Consider the following 19,242-nt stretch of genomic DNA (forward strand, 5'->3'; position numbering starts at 1 on the left):
ATATCCGTCGGCTCATACCAACGCCACCTCTTGGAGCAGCACTGCTTCCTGCAGCTGAGGCAGAGTTGTCAGACTGAAAGAACAGAAGGACTCTTTGGAGCTGCTCGGAGAGGCAAATGAGTGGCATTTGCTTGGCACCTCTACTACATCATCAAACATACAGGTTCAGATTTTGAAAATCAAGATTTGGCGAAAAAGGGTGTTCGTTTGTATCTCTTTCACCTGAGCCTGTGTGTGCTTGTGCGGCCAGCTGTGGTATATAGTGTAGCCGACATACTCCACTGGTATTTGCATGTATGACAAACTCAAGCTGTGAAGCATTGTGTAGAACATCTCCCCTCCCCCAACACAACCATGCTCCGAGTATATTGAATTAAATGAGGAAGTGCCATAAGTAAGGCAGTCTGCTGCTCCTCCCCTACAAGCTGCTGGCATATCTTGGTCTTCAGTACTTTCAAAGCACAGATAAAAAATGTATCCACTTCCCGTGCCCTAGAACAGACTAGGGGGTTAAAAGAAATCAACATTATGGCAGCTTATATATAACTAAATAAATACATAAACTTGAGTGCAGGGCATGGATGCACCTTCTTTCATTGAAGTACTAAATAAAGTATCATTTCACAAGTTTTTCAGCCACAGTGGCAGTTCTCAGAAAGCATGATCTTTATGTTACAGTGATGGACACAGTGACAGACAAACAGAAGTGATGGGGAAACCATCTCACCAGGCACAATGAACCCAAGTTTCCCAAATCCATGGGCAGGGGAATTGTTTAGTAAAACACACAGAATTCTAATCTAGCCTTTCTTCTGAAACATTCCCCAGATCTGCACACAGCAATGAATTCCCCTCCCCCCCTGCCCCAAACTCTACTGTAGACAAGAATACAAGACGTTGTCAGCATTTTAATCACCATTGTCTCAACCTGCTTTGAACAGGTATGCAAAACACGATTGTTAAAACACTTGCTGTTGGTCTGTGCTAGTGCTCTCACTATTGCTTTCACTATGGAGTTCCATCACCCTCACCAGAAGCGGGGCATATTTCAGTGCCCTAGAGTTACTAGGTACTGAATATAATATATCCGCTTCTCCAGTGAAGTAGTAGACCAGAAGTGCCATTGCTTATTGATCTCTTTGGATTATCGGAGAAGCAATTTTCAAAATTGGAACATACCACGTTAGACTATTGTGGTCAGTCCAGTAATCCTGTCCTGCCTTTTATTGTGCTTCCAATGGGGGCAAATGAAACCATAACAGTGCCTACCAACCTATGGAATTCACTGCCACAAAAGGAGATTGCGGAAATTATTGTGGCTGCAGATTACAAAAGGATGCGGGATTTTATGACCCGAAATGTCATTCCCTGGTATGCAGCTAGGACGAGGGGCATCACATGTCCTGTGATTCCCACACTGGGGCACAACTGGCTCGACAGACTGCTTATCCTCCTCTGAAGCATCATGCACTGGCCACTGCTGGAGGAAGAAGTTCATGTGCAAATTAAGTGTGAGCATGTGTCTGCAAGGGTGACTCCCATCTGCATCTATCCCTCTGCCCTTTCCCAGTCATGCAGCCCCAGCAGACTGCCCAGGCAGTCCTTCTGCCCCCCTTCAGTTCCCTCCACCTCACTCCTAACCAGCCCCTTCATCCCCCTGCTGCATTGGGGACCAGGTGGGAAACTTCCACTCCTCCACAAGCCTCCCAGTTGCCATGGAAACACGATCACGCGCTCCAATCCCAGCCCTCCGTAGCTCCTGAAAGGCTAAAGGGAGGGTGATTGAAAGGAGCCGGTGACGGCACAGATCTCGGGATAAACTGCCAGGCAGTGCAATCGCCCTCCCCGTGTCCTGTCTTGTCACCCCGCACAGCATAACCTCTCAAGCCCTGCAACTCGCCCCCCCCCATATGCATTGCAATCCCCTATGCACCCCTAGTAGTGCAACCCCCATGTGCCCTGCAATCCCCTTTGCACTCCTAGTATTGCAACCCCCCAGCTGCGCTGCAATCCCCTACGTACCCCTAGTACTGCAAGCCCCAGATGCGCTGCAATCCCCTACGCAACCCCCTCTCCTACGTCCCCCTAACCACTGCACACCCATGCCCTACACTGCACTGCATATCCGTGCCAATCCTCACGCCCCCCGCGCATTTGGTGTCCCCCCAGTGCAAGCCCCCCCGGCACACCCCGAGGCGGAGCGGCGCAGACCCTAACGCAGCTCGCCCCCGAGGTCGGGAGGGGTCCTGCTGCTAACGGGGTTCAGCATCCTCCGGCAGGGGGGAGGGGGCGAGTGACGTCAGCCGGGGCTGGCCCACGCGGACTTGGGACCCGCTGCCCGGGAGGCGGGCGGTGCAGAGCGGCCGGGGGAGCGCGCGGGCTGCACCGAGACCCTCCGCCCCTGCCGCCTGCCCCGGCAACTCCGCGGCCCTGCGAGCCCCGCCCGGCGAGCCCGCCCCCCATGGGCTAGGCACCTGGCGAGCCTGTCCGCCGGCCGGCAGCGCCGGGCTCCCGCGAGCCGGAGACGCGGCTCAGGTGCACATGGGGCTGGCTGGTGCCTGGCGGGGGAAGCGCGGGGCTCCGGCGCTTCGCAGAGCGACCTGACGGGAGCGGGACACCCCGGGCAGGAGAGCTCTGCCCCCGTCTCTCCGGCCCGCCCTCCCCCATGTGGGGCTCCGGCTAGACACCGCCCCGGTCTCTGCTCCCCTCTGCTGCCCGCGGGCAGGAGCCCGGGGTGCGCATCACCCGCGCGGGGCTCGCCAGCGAGTCCGCCTGCCCCGCTTTGTTTCCCTCCCAGCCGGCCCCGAGCCCCGCGCCGTGTGAATCTGCAGCAGGGATGTCTCGGTACCCAGCCGCTGCCACGCGCCCAGCCCGCTGACATGGAGTACTCCGCTCTGTAGCCTACCTTGCAAGCCAGGCAAAGAGAGCGCAGGAAGAAGCCACCGAAAACCACCCTCTTTTTGAACCTGTTGTGTAACTGTGGGGCGGCACGAATGGCTGGGGAGATGAAGATCTGATCCTAAAATATTTGAAACGTGACAATGTGGATAAAACAGCTTTTAGCAATCAGGTAAGAGGCGCGAGGGCACTTCCCCCCCTCCCCCCCCCCGTTGATTTTTGATTCTCATGAGTTTGTGTAGCTGGGTTCCTGGGATCGCATTTTTAGACATTTTTTCCCGTAGTTGGCGTGGATGGTACAAGATGAAATGACCTTTTGCTTCCTCCGTTTAGTTTTCGCCAGGCTAACGTCTGTAGGGCACTTTCTCTTGCAGGGTGCTGGTGAATCAATACATGGTAGAGAAATCGGTTTAGTTAAGGATTAGACCTGACACTGCCAACCATGGTCAGTAGTTACTTTTCAGCCGAAGTGTTGATCTGATTTGCCCTATCCTTGGAACTTTAGTAGGACCAGATTCCGATATTGGGCTAGTGAGGATGAAAATGCTATGGTATGTGGAATCAGTGTATTTCAAACTATGCATCCATGTCCTTATATAGTTCTATATAGGCGTAGTCCACGCACCGAGAAAATACCTTCTCCAAGCACATTGAGGATATCTTTACAAAAGTATGCGTATACACAGATATATAAAAACATTGCACAGAGGTTTTATCAACATGCTGATGGCTGCAGTGATGCTGACTGAAAAACTGCACTTGTTTAATGCGTGTGTCTATATAACTATCTGTTTGTAAATAGCCATGTATATACATACACATGTGAATATACTGCATAGGTTGTACAAATGCGTATGCAACAGTCTGTAGGTACACATGGAAGCATTTACACAGACATCTTTGTTTGATATATTTTTGTATTTGTATGTTTAATTAGAAAGAAACAGTGGATGAATAGAGCTGTATAATAAAATAACTCTAGCATTTAAGTATCTCCCTGTTCATCATCTTTTAAGAAGGGAAGAAGAAAACAATTCTTTCTCTTGCCTCTAAAGTGATACGTTGAAATAAATCATTGGGATTCAGATATTAATCTGATAAAAGGATTTCTGCATATAGGTATGCAGTATTTACACACATATATAAATTATAAGTGCTGATAACATCAGATATGCTAAGGATAAGTGGTACCAGCTGTATTGAAGGCTTAACTTCTGTGTGCAAGTATTTGTGTTCCTTGGAGAGTGAACGTTTTGATACTCTCTGTAGAGTGATGGGGGGAAATGGTGAAAGCAAATGTGTTTTTCTTATGTCTCTCCACTGGGATGCACTAGACTCTTGCTTTGGACAGAGAAAGAAAGGAAAAGGAACCAGATTTTATGAGCAAGCTCCCACCTCCGCTAAAATCTTTCCAAATCCAGTGAATGATGACAGAGATTCATTGCAAAGCTATGTGACTCAATAGTCTGTTTTGGGGGTTGTGTGTGTGTGTGTGTGTGTGTGCATTAACCATTATTCTCAGACTGATATATGTATTAGTCTGAGAGTAATGGTTAATAGCACACTCTTTATAGCAGAAGTAAAGTCCTAATCTTGTAAAATACTCCAGGAAGTTTCTATGTAAGAGTAGACATAGTTGGTTTATTGTACCAAGATAGTATCAACCTGATGTAGGATTATGTGGGAGTTTTCCTGTCACTATGGAAGGACATAAGGTGCAGTGTTGCAGTGAACATTCCAATGAGCATATTTGGTAACATTTAGCAAATCTGTTTCACTGAACTGTACTAAATAAAGGCCGTTTCACACAGATTGTGCTTTCGCAAAGGAGAAAAAAAGCAGCTATGATGGACCTTTTAAAGAGTTAAATAATGAACTTGCTGAGGTTGGGTATCGAGTTGAGTGTGAATCCAGACGGCTTGTCTACTTTCAGAGAAGTACTCATACAGACGCTAGCTAGTCTTTGTTCCAGACAAAATGGAAATGATCATTCTGACTGATCCCCTATCAAATTTAGTGTCTAATTTGCTCAGTGCTTTGCCTTCTGCCTCTTGTTTTCTATGAACTCCCGAAGCAGTAATCAGAAAACTCGCAATGCTTCCAGGTGCTTCTTTAGTACAGTGAAAGGTATCATGTGATTACTGCTGGTAGGAAAGGAGGTAAGTAGACAGACAGATAGACAGATGGGTGCAAGTTTTAGATTAATCAAGAACTACAATTCAAGGGGAACAGAATCTAAGTGTTATATAACACATTTCTATTACTGCTGCAAAGTCATCTGGCTGAAGTCTTGTTCTTACTATAATGCTGCATATAGGAAGCAAAAGCATAATTCTTTCTGCTGATGTTTGAATTATTAAAAGAATCATTATTTTTCTTTACGTTCGTTGTGTTTTAGTGGGGTTAAATTTAAAGTGGCAATATAGAAAAAATGACCAGTGAAGAATACTACGTTGCTCTATGACTCCCAGCAAGACATGCCTAAGTGAAATTAAAGAGGATTGTACTATGATTTTGGTCAAATGGGTAAGATAGAGTTTAAGTCACGAAAATAAGATGCGACTGCTGTTTGGAAGAACATTATTAATGTGAATGTTTTTATTTTCCTGGTGGGACAGTCATATAGCCTCTTCCAGGCTCTTGCTGTAGGGAGCTGTGGGTCCAAGTGTCTGCTGGACAGACTTCTCTGCTCATTCCAACTTGCTCCCCTTTGCATGATGGTTTGCTTTGCTGTATAGCACCAGTACAAACTACTTATAAAATTGTGCTATGCAGCTGTCACCCTGCAATTGAAAACTGGGGGAGGAGGGCTGTGAGGCTGCTGAAATGGACAGGTTGAGATGAAGGTAGTGAACCATCCTAACCTAGCAGGGGCATTGATAACATGAGACAAGAGGTCTTTTCCATCACTTAGTCATTGTGTGTCTGCAGCACAGCCCTGGTCTCATTAGGAACAGGGCTTTTTTTGTTGATGGTGAGCCTTGAGAGTCCAACAAAGTAGGCAGTGTGGACTGAATTTTGAGGGAGCTGTGTTTAGGATATCAGAGACCTTAAACATCTGATCCAAAGCCCTTTGATGCTAATGGGGGCTTTCCCACTGACTTCACTGGGTTTGGGACCAGGCCCTAAGAGACAGAACTGTCCATTGACTTTTAATCAAGCTCTGGCTTAAGCTCTGGAGTATGGAGAGGTTTTATTGTTTATTTTTATATATTTGATATGATTTTCCCTGAGCTCTATTTCTTACTGTGAGGTTAATATATACGCAGCCACCCCCTATATCTGGAGTGGTGACAGCCACGTGATTAATTCAAGAGCCAGGTGCCCAGTAAATGTATCATGCACCTTTGACCGCATCCCCTGCCCTCTGCCCACAAGTCCGTCTTCCTGCATCTATTGTAACATCCCAGCCCTTCAAGCATCTTCAGGCTGTCACAATCAATCAGTGAGGGAGATGCTGTTTAGCAGCAAGGATGAGGTCTTTAATGTGTCTGTGGTATGCAAATTGTGTCCACAATGACCCTATGGAATTACTGCTAGGTCAAATATGAAAGATATTTTTCATTGCTTCTCCCAACTTGAATTGACTAGAAGGTGAAGGCAAAAGTGAAGTAGGCAGGGTTGTGGTGTCAGGCTGGAATTTGCAGAAGACAATACTCATGGAAACATCGCAGACCTCTGCTCTTCAGTGGTTAAGCCTTAAACTGTCAACAGGAAAGCCCTGGCTATCACTTCCCTCTCCTGATCACTTTAGGGATTCCTTTGTTATTCCTCTGGAGTCCCACACACATTTCCATCTCCTTGGTACTGTAGTTCCTGCTTGGCCTTATCAGCTCTCTCTCTCTGCCTCTGTTTTATTTTTAATAAGAGATAACAAGTAACTTTACTCCTAACCTTTTCTGCTGCTGTAGCCTCTCTCACCAGCTTCTGCTTCAACTCTAATTATGTTCCGGCTTTATTTCTGACCTTTCCCCTGTAATTTTTCTCATTTTCCTTGAAGAGCCACTAGGGAAGCAACATCAAAAAAAGCAAAAGACCCTTCCAGCTCCCAGCTCATCCCAGCACCTTCTCCCCCTCTAGGCCCCTATGACAGAGGGATGTTTCTCTGGTCCCCCAATAAACTGATTTTTCCTGCTCCAAGGGCAAAGCTGCAGGGTCTGGAGCAGTAGTTGACAGCTTGGAGACCAGTTGTGCTCCTAAAGCAAGTAGGAACAAGACTAATTCCTAGACTTTTAACTCTAGTTTATCTTCAGTTCTAGCTTCTCCATTTTTTAAAATGGGAACTTTCCACTTCCAAAATTCTTCTGGACAGAGAGAGTGAGTGATCCTCAAGAGACCCAACTTCTTTTAACAATTTTCTAATTTCCCCCCAGCCACCAAGAGCTTCCATTAATAGTTGTTATCCTGACCAGCTCTGCAACTACCCTGATCCATCCCATCCCAGTCAGAGACATGATCTATAGTGCCATGTCCAGAAATGAGATTGTCCTATGGTAAATTGGACTGCAGCTATGTATGTATAAACCCAACAAAATTGGGGTTTCACATATTAGCTCTTTTTTCGTTTAGCTGTAGCTGTCAACATTCCTTCTTTGGGTGGAAATTGGATATTTTAAACAATATTGCATAGTCTTCACAGCATTTTCAGATCAAAACCTATTGGTGGTATAAATAAATATGTTGCCTGCAGTTTCCTTTTTGTTACGTAAAACAAGTCCCTAAAAGCATATCACCTGGCATATTTGTGTTGAGATAACTTTATGGGCACTATAGTTAGTGCTGAAACAAAAAGTGAATGTGCACGTCTCACATCAAGTTCACATAGATTCAGCCAGCCATCAAAGATGTGAACCTTGCATCCTCCGTGCTAGTGCGAATACCAAATAGTGGGAGTTAATGGTTTCCACTAAAGAGGTTTTCACTTCTAGTAAATCCATGCTGTGTCTGAGTCCCAGCAAGCTGTTGCTGGATGAATTGATTGCCACAGAAATTCATCTAGTGTCAGCGACTATGATAGTTATCAGCTACAATAATACTTGAATAAACTGCACTTTTATGCAGCAGTTCATACCTTGTAACAGGCAGCAATTTCACAGATGAGAAAAAGGGAGATGTGCTGATATTAACACCCCTCTTCCTGATGGTATGAATAATTGTTGTAATAATATTGGAATCATCACAGTATTGCCTTTTAGTGTGTGTATTCAACAGAGTGATAGCTGGGAAGCTGGCTGAGTCACTGAGCAGGAACCTCACCCTGCAGATGCTTTGGAGGTTTTTATTCCGTTCCCCGGGCTGAGAGCGCCTAGGAGCTTCATAGAGATTGTACCTCGTGTTCTCCGGGGAGGGGTCCAGCTTGCATTTCTCTCCTATGCGCGAACCATGGAGCAGCAGTGATTTCTGCATTAGACATGCCCGAGTGCTGTCCTAAAAGGCTGGCCCTAGGAAGGCTACTTGCCAGTCCAACGTTCGCTCACACAATAACCCACTGATTCCTAGATTTCCCCAAGTCGTCTTTTGGAAGTGTGCACGGCAGCTCATCCGTATCCATCCAAATGATACCTTGGATTGTTGTATGGATAAATGCGATGTTAGAATGATCAACTGGCTGCCCATCGGCTCCAGGCTTTTGAACAGTACTGCTTCAGTTTGCCTTATATAACAGTCATATGTTTAAACTAAGTCATTGCTAAATTTTCTTCAAAGGGTAACGTGCAAGCGGAGTCTAAACGGCTGTGAAGATTAGCTCGGAAAGCCGACTGTATGCCGGATCTCAATGTTTCTGTTTGAAGTCTGGCCCAAGAGGCCTCATTGTTACCCAGTGCCGTTTATGTATGTATACAAGCAGCGGAGAGACATGAGCCGAGCTGCCTCACTCAGCAGCTTTATAGGATATATGTGGTCGCTCTGGGCATGTCTGAGATTCATTATGAAAATATGCTTACACCTTTAAACATAGCTAATAGGAGACTGACTAGGAGGAAATATTAAGGGAATTAAATATGCACAGCCTGGAAGAATGGAAGACATGGTTCTAGTGTGCAGATACCATACAGAACGGAGGAAAGCATTACTGTAATTAGTTAGGACTGATGATAAACGGTTTACAGTAAAGCAAGACCAGTCCAGTTTGGATACTATAAAAAGAACCCCTTCTGCCTCCCCCTTCTCCACAAAACAAACCGTCTTGCCCAGGACCAACCAGGGAATGGATCCACGATGTAAGATAGGTGGTGAAATTCAGACTCCTCAATATCTCCAAGTCCCAGCTTGGCAAGCACCTCTTGGGTTCTTAAACTGGGTGCTACCACTCCTAAGGGACACTCAGAGGGGGAGGGATAGCTCAGTGGTTTGAGCATTGGCCTGCTAAACCCAGGGTTGTGAGTTCAATCCTTGAGGGGGCCACTGAGGGATCTGGGGCAAAAATCAGTACTTGGTCCTGCTAGTGAAGGCAGGGGGCTGGACTCCATGACCTTTCAAGGTCCCTTCCAGTTCTAGGAGATGGGATATCGCCTATTATTTATTTAGAAGCCTAGCGAAAATGAGGTGGGAATGGATGAGGAAGGCTTTTTCTTGATTTTCCTTTGGACTTGCCAAAGATGGGACCTGGCTCTAAATGTCCAATACTGCCCACTAAATAGTCCCAGAGATGAACATCTCCCATTTTATGCATGGTGACACTGAAGCAGAGAGAGCTCATGGCCAAGATTTTCAAAAGTGACCAGTGGTTTTGGGTGCCCAACGAGGCCTGATCTGTCTGAAAGTCCTGAGCACCTGGCTACTGCACTGAAGTCACTTGGAAATAGAACAAGTGTTTACCAGTTATAAATAGCTATAAGACAAACCTCTGAACCCAGCTGTCCCTTTAAAGAAAAAGTCAGAACAGCAATGCATATTTCTTTTGACTCTCATTTTATTTTGACCTCTGCTATAGAGCTTGATGGTTAGAACTGACATCATTTCTTATGATAGGGATGCACTTAATTTAATTTCGCTCTGAACAATGTTGATGGAATTTGGACTGCTGAGAGGTTTAAACTCAATCTCTGTTGCCTGAACTTAACTGTGGGAGATTTACCCACCTTTATCCTTCAACATTAATTTTAGTTTTAGGGGGATTCTTTCTGAATTGATATTTTGCCTGGCATTGAATCTCTACTACTTTCCAGCTTTTATCAATTTCTTCTCTGGTCTCAGCATCTGCACTAGTCAATTCTGCATTAAAACCTGCCTCCAGCATTTTCTTGGAATGGCTTTAAGCTGGTTAGTACATATCTATTAAGAGATACGTGCTTAGGATTTTACAGTGCCACCCATCACCATAGTGTCTAAGATAGATAGATCATTAACTAAAAAATAATAGAAATTCTTCTTCCTGCAGCATATATTCAATAATTCTGGGAAGTATTTTAATTAAATAATACAGGGAAAGAGCTGTGTGGTTTTAGTATTACAGACCCTCTAAGAATGAACTGTTTTCAAGCAGACCCTTGACAGTTCAGCTCTGACCCAACAACATAAACGTCTCAGTTTCTCTAAGGTGCACAAGACTATTAGGAAGCAGATCCTTTTTGATTAGGTTTACTAGGTAAATGAGTGAAAATGAGTGATATGGAAGAAAACACAATTTATATTAGCAGCGTTGGTTGCCGTTACACAAGGGAGCATACAGACATTTCTGAAATAAACACAGTGTCAAACCAAGGTGCATGGTACACTTTAAAGAAAAGGTCTCTCTTGGCTTTCTTTCTCCTGAAGGGGGTTACCCGTTGGCATTCCTTGGCTCAGAGCTTCTCTGGCCTAACAGGTTCCACATTACTGGGAATGAAGAAAACACGGAAGGCAGGTATCAGTGGGTGACTCAGGGTATAAAATGGGATTGAATATTGAGCAGTGAAGAATCATGCTATTTAATTTAATCTCATCTGTCTCTCAAGGTGTTTCTGACGTACCCAGTCACCATAGTATTTGGGCACAGGGGCTCACATGGCACAGGGTTGAACTTGCTAACTACAAAGTAAGAAAGAAATTTTCCCTCAGCTCATATTGGTGAGGAGCTTGAGGTCGTTGTCAGCTTCCCCTTGAACACTGAGCAAGGAGTAAAGATGGAGGGGGCTTAGGAGCATAAAGTCTCGGTCCCTACTAGCAAAACTTTGGGACCTTCCTTACAGACTCCTTCTTCCATTACTCCTTCCATGGACTCTTGTCACCTCATGCTTCAGGTTTACACCAGCCTCTGGCTATTAGGGGTTAGTATGATTATCTCACATCTGCCTACTGCGGCGTTTCTTGCCCCTTATTCTGAAGCATATGGTACCGGCCACTGTCAGAGACAGGACTAGATGGACCTATTTGTTCCCCTCAACTCCTTAGTTTTATTCCTAAATTAAACCTCCCAGTTCCCCCCCAGAAGCAACCAGCTGGGTCCAGCACCGACATCTGCTACCCTGCCTCAATGTTCTGACTGTTCCCCCTTCTAACTCCAGGGAACCTGGTCTCCAGAAAACACCTTGGGAATGTCCCTTAATATTCCAAATAATAGACATCCTGCAATTTCAGGGGAGCCTCAGTGCTTCCATTCTTCTCTTTCAAAGATTATTTAAAGAGAAACCTTGGTACCTAAGGAGAGCATGATCTGTCATTGCAGTGTGTCATACACATTAACGTTCATCTGAGCAGCAGCACCTGGAGGTCTGGAGAGTCACCTGAACCAAGCAGTAAGAAAAATCTTTTCTTCAAGGTTTTGAAGACTAATATTTCATCTGGAAGGCCCCTTTCCAAGGAGAACATTTCAGACCTAACAGGATGGATCAGTAGATAGTGGTTGGTTTGTCTGTGATTTCCTGTGGATTTTAATGATCTCAGGTGTTGGCTCAGGCTAATTACTTGGAGAATTTGTAATGCTAGTTACAAGTTTCAGGGTGTGTGATAACTATAAGGAGCAGAGAGCATATGGCAAAAGGGAGTTTAAGTTCCTTGCCCAGCCAGCCCTTTCAGTCTCCTGATGTCCAAAGCTGGGATGAAGACATCAGAGGAGAACCCCAAATGCAGGGGAATTAGGAGAAGATGGAGATTAATTTCCTTAACATTTCCTTCTATCTGTGCTCAATGATGCAGCATTTCTGATGCCAAGCAACAACAATAAGAGGGAGAGAAACCAGGCTTGCTAGAGATGGATGCACCATTGTGCCTGAAATAAGCATGATCCCAGGCAGTGGGGACACTGAAAAGAAATAGAGGCAGCTAGAATAGAGATAATGGCCTCTGCCAGAGTGATGCCTCAAATCTTATCATTGCCTGCTACAGCTCAAGTGGTGAGAAGGGGAAGAGACAGCCTGTGACATCAGGGTTCAGCTGCATTAAGACAACACTGTTTCTCAGCACAGGGTCACCCTCCCAGCCCAGCATATAGCCAGAGAGAAATGCTTCTGAGCTTGCTTCTCTTATAACCTGTGCAGATAGCATATTCCACTCCAGCTGAGCCCAGCCCCGCCCTCCCCACCTAGGCTGGGCTCTCTGACAATCAATGAAGAGAGGGCAAATACCTGAGTTAGATCTGCTGTTCAGGCCAGCTGCTGAAGGGGTCTATACACCAGGGGTATAGACTCCTTCTCTCATCTACAGGGGTTTAAACTGGACCTACTCCATTGATTTTTCTGGATTTACTCTGGTGTATCGGAGCAGAATCTGGCCCCTGTTACTCCCTCTCCTTCCATTGCCCATGGCAGTTATATTATTTTTTTGTTTTAAGTTGTTTTGTGAATTCTAGGGCTGGTGGAAGGTGTGGAGTCACCAGGGTACAGGCAAGACTATACACCCTGCCCTGCTGTGCCTCTGACCATGTCTGGAGAACCCCCCTGTAGGGGTCAGAATGGAGCTCAGTTTGCACGGCCCTTTCTGCCCTTGGCTCTCGGCTCAGACTGACAGCTGGGTTCCCAGTTTTGATTCCATTTTTGGTGCTGTTGGGATCCAGGGGGAGGCAATATCTTTTATTGGACCAACTTCTGTTGGGGAGAGAGACAAGCTTTTGAGCTGCACGGAAAGCTTGTCCCTCTCACCCCACAGAAGTTGGTCCAATAAAAGATATTGCCTGTCCCACCATGTCTCCCTAATAGCCTGGGACCGACATGGCTGCAACTACACTGTATGGGCCCCAGCAGTTATTTTGTGTGGATACCTGAACATCTATTGATCTCATGTATTTAGCTGGCTCCCATCACTGCAGTGTCGGAGGGCCTTGCAGTCTAATGTATTTATTCTCACACCACCACTGTGAAGCAGGGCAGTGTTATTGTCCCCATTTTACAGATGGGGAACCGAGGCACAGAGAGACCAAGGCCCTAATCCTCAAAGGTATTTAGGCTCCTGACTTTCATTCAAATCAGTGGAGGTTTGACACCTAAATATCTTTGAGGATCAGGGTCTAAATGACTTGCTCAAGGGCCCATAGGAAATTAGAATAGCAGGAAATTGTACCCAGGTGTCTGAAGTCCCAGATTATGCTCCTAATGACTGTACTATCTTTCCTCTCTAATAATTGACAATAGCTGCTGGCTTGTACTGAATTGAAGTTAGAGGATAAAAGCTACCGTGTCCGTTTGGTGATCTCCCTGAGCAATGCAGCACCCACCCCCTCTTTGCTAGTTATCATGAAGACATCAAACTTAGGTAAAAAAAAAATACAAAAAAACACCCCAACTCTCTCTGGGCATAAAGCATTTGACATTGTTCCTAGAAATGTTCATTTTCAACTTTAATCTGAAAAGTGCCATCTCTGAAGAATTGTGGCTTATAAATACAAAGGAAGGAATTATATTTGAAGTCAACTAACGTGATCTTTTTTTTAAAAAAAAAACATGCTCTGAAGGTCTTTCTCACAAGCTGTAATTTAATGGAAATGTTATTGCATCGGCAATTGCATTGTATTCTTTCTTATAATAGCTGCTGGTACCTAATACATTCTGATGAGTAATACCACCAACAATCATAAATACAGTGCTCTTTTCACATGATACAGCATGTGAATTTGTGCTTGCTGCTGTAGGATATAAATGCCATTTCTTAGTGTTTCCTCTTGTTCTGAGCCCTTGCCTGCAAGTATCACAAAATGTTTCTGTATTTCTGTAATGAAGAAGGAGGCTCTGTACACATCCAGCAAGAGAAGTGTGGTGCACAGGCAGAAAAGGGGTATGGACTGAATTTACCTCTGAGCATGTTTTTAACTGCCCACAGTACAAAATGCTGTCAGTGCAATGGATGTATCGAAGCTGGGCAGCAGGGCCAAACACTGAAATGTTTCTCAGCCTTTAATCTAGTGAAATCCCTATCGAACTCCAAGGGAGTTTTGCCTGAGTAATGGCTCTGTAAAAACTGATTTAAAAAGCTCAGAATCTGGCCCTGTCTGTCAGCAGTAAAGAGCCTCTTGCAAAAGGAATAAGGTTTGTGCTGGCATGGTGTGTGTGAGCCTGTGTTCGTGAGCTGAAGGACCGAGTGAACGTATGTGAGTGTGCCTCAGTCAGGCAGAAATGAGCACACGAGGGAGCTTGTGCAGATGTAGCTGTGTGTGTGACAGAGGGCGTGTGTGGAGTGAGTGAGAAAGGAAGGAAGATGGTGTGTGTGTGTGTGTGTGTGTGTGTGTGTGTGTGTGTGTGTGTGTGTGTGTGTGTGTGTGTGTGTGTGTGTGTGTGAGAGAGAGAGAGAGAGAGAGAGAGAGAGAGAGAGAGAGTGGAGGGCTGAGTATGTTTGAGACACTGTAAGTAAGAGGGGAACTGAGGGTTTGATCCTACACATTGAAGTCAGCGGTGCAACTCCCAGACTGGGCAGTTTTAGGCCCTGAGTGAGAATTGGAATGTATAAAGCTTTAATGGTATAAAATCCAAGACATGTGTCCCAGAACTTAAATGCAGCCACTTTCTAGTCTTTTTATTGTACTCAAATAAAAACATGGTTTTATGGAATTTAACCACAATCTCTCGGCAATCATTCACTCCCATCTATAGGGCACTTTAGCAAAACATACATTTCTACAGCAGCAGCAGGTTTTAAGAAGCACATTGCTATGATAAACTCTTAAGCATTGGTTTATAGCTCTATAAATAAGAGATGTGAATGGCAGGTTAACTGAGTAACTATATTAGAAACTGTGGCACTCAAGAGTTACAAGGAATGGTTGATCACCCTTCAGGAAGCAAGACATGTCTGGGTAGCTTAAGAGCAAATAGTCAGACCTGTATGTTTTGCCACTTTAATGTCTATTATTTAGGATAAGTGCCAGAGCTTGGACTAGAACTCACAACTCCTAGCTTTGTACTTAGGCCCCTAGACTTGACCCTGCATGCTGTAGAAGGCTTAGTGCACCAGGTGTTAAGGTATTGGCAATGTCACCTTTTCCAGGTGTAATGTTTGCCTCCCTATAATTAGTTCCCTAAAATGACACAAGACCTTGTGTTATGATGTCACCTCCTCCTTCCCCTCAAACAAGGCTTTAAATAATGGAGTGTTAATTAATGCTAAATTGACATGGATTAGAACATCCACTTCAGTACCCAATGAAACTGCAGTGATTAATGCCATGGAAGCAAACAGGAAATGAATGAATAATCATTTCCTGCTTTTTCAGCAGTGTGATCAGACATCTACATCTGCCTCTGCCCCTTTGGAATCACTTTCACTTGACCAGTTGAGATGCCCCATTGTGAATCTCTGAAGAGCACGTGTGTGTCACTTACCCTGTGCTAAACCTCCTGTGTTTTTAATAAACTTTTTCTCTGCTTGGAACTTCACATGTTGGAATTTTTTATTTTAAAAAAGCTGCATCTCCAAAAGGAATAAGCTCATTTTGCTACAAGCAGTTGACATTTAATAGGTTTTCTCATGAATGAATGGGGGGATGCTTTACATGCCTTATTGTTCCTTGACTTTTTAAGAGGCTCTGTACTTCTCTTTAGCACTGAACTTCTAGGAAGTGAAAAATTCAAAACTTATTCTGGGTTCCAGTCAAAGTGACACATTCTCTGCCAAAATTAATTTTGATAGTTTTGATGCAACAGAACGGAAACATTTGTTATGGGCTTTACCTTGAGGCTAGGCAGCATAAATAGCTTTTAAGAGGAAAGGATTAAATTCATTATACTTTCCTTTCATCCTTCTCTGAACTGAAAAGGTCCAGGCCCCTAAGCATTGCAAACCTGCTGTCACGTGGACACGGCACTGGTCTCTCAGATCACACATGCCCTGGTGCTCCCAGCTGTACCTTCATTGTTTGCAGGTGCAAACAATTGTGGGGACAAGGTTGCTCCCATGCGTATTGTTGGGTCTTTTGCAAAGATAAGTTCTGTTCCCATCAAGAGCTGAGTTTACCCTATTCTCTGTGAAAGCATCGCATAGTGATGGTGAAGTACAGAAGACTGGACCAAGGGTTCTTGTATTTTAGAGGGGGCAGGGATTGACTCAATACTAGTTTCACGTTGGCCTGCGAGGCTCCAGTGAGTCCCCTATTCTCTTTTTTCCCCAGGGAATGTAAGAGGGGACGGCCATAATGCAAGATGAGGTTATAGCTTTTCAGGTATCAGAAATTGCAGTATGATATAGATTAGCGATTTAGAGATGGAAGGGACCTATTAGATTATTTAGTCCATTCTCCCATAATGGTAGCACAGGATGATGTGTCCATGTAGGCAAAATCAGGTTGAGAAGATTCAACCATCCGTTTTCACTGAAACTATTTGTTCAGGAGGAGTCTCTATTGGTTACTCAACTCATGGGGGTAGCCCCTTCTGGCCAAGTATTGCCAAGGGCGCATTGCCCTGTAAAACTTGCTTCAAACATATACAGTCAAAATAAAAGTGCGTGTGTGGGGAGGATATTTTAGGCTCCTGCTCATAGTTCACGTGAAGTCTGTCACCAGAGCCCAGTCAAGGGGCCTAATTCTCCTCTCACATCAGTGTAAATTAGAAGTAACTGTTGAAGTCAATGGAGTTAAAGTGGTGTAAGATGGGTACATTTGGAGTATTCTTGGGGGAAGAACCCATGACAGAACACAGCTTGTGTTGCATGCACAAGCCAATGGTGCGAGGGGTGAGCCCTTAAGAACAGCACCTTCACTGCTGCCTTCACTTTCTGAAATCAAGAGCCAGATGGCTATTAAAGTCACTGTGACACCAGCGTGAATGCCTAGAACTAATGTGTGCAATGTGTCCCCCTGGTGCAGTGTGTCCCTGTGGTGCAGTGTGTGCGATGTGTCCCTGTGGTGCGATGTGTGCGATGTGTCCCTGTGGTGCGATGTGTGCAATGTGTCCCCATGGTGCGATGTGTCCCTGTGGTGTGTCCCTTTGGTGCGATGTGTGCGATGTGTCCCCGTGGTGCAATGTGTCCCCATGGTGCAGTGTGTGCGATGTGTCCGCGTTGTGCAGTGTGTCCCCGTGGTGCAATGTGTGCAGTGTGTCCCCGTGGTGCAATGTGTCCCCGTGGTGCAGTGTGTCCATGTGGTGCAGTGTGCGTGCGATGTGTCCCCGTGGTGCAGTGTGTGCAATGTATCCCCATGGGTGAGGGGAGAAGATGTAAAGGCGTTTCCGGCACAGCAATGTGAAGCAATGGAAGGCAAGGAATGGTGGCCTGCAAGTCTGCCCTTTCCTAAGGAAATGCCTACAAGAAGCTGAGGTCAGGCTGCATCTGTGGCTTGAGGAGATTAAGCAATAACAAGATTGAATAAACTGTAAAGCTTGAAATAAAGCAACGAGGAAGGAGAAACCCCTCATCATCATCACCAGTCTGCCGGGTTGAGACCCTGGACTTTCCTTTGCAGAGAATTATTTGAAAGGTTTTATATGTCTTGCAAAAGTCTTTCTTTTTTTAAACAAATTGCAGCTCAATCTAATATTTGACTAGCAATTAGACTTGACAGCATCTGTGCCCACAAACATGCTCCTTACAAAAAATAATGCCTCTGATGATTCACGTTCACCTTTATCCTGCAGAAGTTCACCCCTGCTGTTACTGTAACCATTATTGCCTTAGTCAAAAGTCTGCATGCTGCCAAGATGTAGCTGTGATCTTCTTCTCTGTGTGTACTAAGATGGCCGTTGCAAAGAGAATTTCTATTCTCCACAAAAAGGAAAAAAAGAAGAAGAAAAAGAACTTGCTTTACACTAAAGGAATGTTGTGGACCTCTGTGTGAAGAGGTCAGAATCATTCTCCTGGGGATTGCTCTTGGTGTCTTAGACGTTTTGTTTTTCTCCATCTTTTTAGCTTGTTTTCATTTTCTATTTAATAGAACCGAGCTATAAAAGTCTTCCAGAAGCAAGCCACAATCAGCAGTCAGCAGTTTCAGCAGTCTTCAAAGATGTGTGTTTTTTTTAATCGAAACTTATGCTTTTAGGGATGAGAGCAACACTAGAGCAGAAACTGGAACAGACAAGGACCTCCCTGGCACAGCAGAATGGGCTGACGTGAGACTTTCCAGGGTTCTCAACATTGGTCGTTATAGCTGTGTAATGTTATTTTGAAAACCTGGATGCTGGCAAAGTGGTTAAGCCCCATGCTTACCCATAGCACTGTATAAATAATAAACAATTAGCAAACAGTTCAGCTATTGCACTGTGTAGGGTATCCCTGTCCCTGCTGCCTCTTGTTCTACTCAGAGTAAATTAACCACGTTTCTTCTGCTAGATACAAACTCAGTACAGAAGAGACTGCCTTTGCCCCATGTTTGTACAGCTCCCAGCACAATACGGCCTTGATCTATGCTTAGGTACTACTGCGACACAGATAATAATAGTAATTATTATATTCTACCCTTGGTTTTGTAGCCATATCTTTGTATCCATAGCCTTGTTGCACCAGGGCGGACATGCTTTTGAAGTCAGTGGCATGACTATGTCTGAATCTCTCTCACTCTTTTTCAGCACCTAAACGGAACCTTGCTTGTTCTAGCTCAGAAAGCCTGCCTAATTTCTCTCGTGCATGATTGATGTGCCCAGGAAATGAGGCAGGGCTCTTTAATAAGAAAAAAATGACTTGGATGAAGATGCAGCAACTGGAGTTGAGAGGCCATGGATTTTTGAAGGCAAAAGACCTGTTCTGGAAGGTTTGCTAAAGTCTCCAATTACATCATTTTCATGCACAGTTTCTGTTTGGTTTCATCTAAAAGGGAAACTTCTTTGACTTCCTGTAGACAAAATTGAAGGGGCCGGGTCCTCTCTCACTTGAACTGGTTTTAAACCCGTGTTATTCCATTGAATTCAGTGGAATTACTCCTGATTTACACTGGTGAAGGTAAGAGGAAAACCGAGGCCCCATGTATTTTAAGACCCAACCCTGCAAACACAACTGAATGTAGTGCTTACT

At 44.9% G+C, this 19,242-nt stretch overlaps 1 protein-coding gene across 3 annotated transcripts in view; it reads left to right on the plus strand.

The window, feature by feature from the left end:
- Positions 1-2,987: 2,987 nt before the first annotated feature.
- AJAP1 (adherens junctions associated protein 1) overlaps positions 2,988-19,242 on the plus strand; it is a 114,088-nt gene continuing 97,833 nt past the window's right edge. For 2 of the 3 annotated variants that reach the window (XM_054009417.1, XM_054009419.1), the window contains exon 1: positions 2,989-3,070. In XM_054009417.1, the coding sequence (XP_053865392.1) occupies positions 3,042-3,070 (29 nt within the window). In that variant the 5' untranslated portion in view covers positions 2,989-3,041. Of the gene's footprint in view, positions 3,071-19,242 lie in introns of all 3 variants that reach the window. The other variant, XM_054009418.1, reaches the window with a different exon arrangement.

The sequence above is a fragment of the Malaclemys terrapin genome, chromosome 19, assembly GCF_027887155.1.
Source record: "Malaclemys terrapin pileata isolate rMalTer1 chromosome 19, rMalTer1.hap1, whole genome shotgun sequence".
NCBI lineage: Eukaryota > Metazoa > Chordata > Testudines > Emydidae > Malaclemys > Malaclemys terrapin.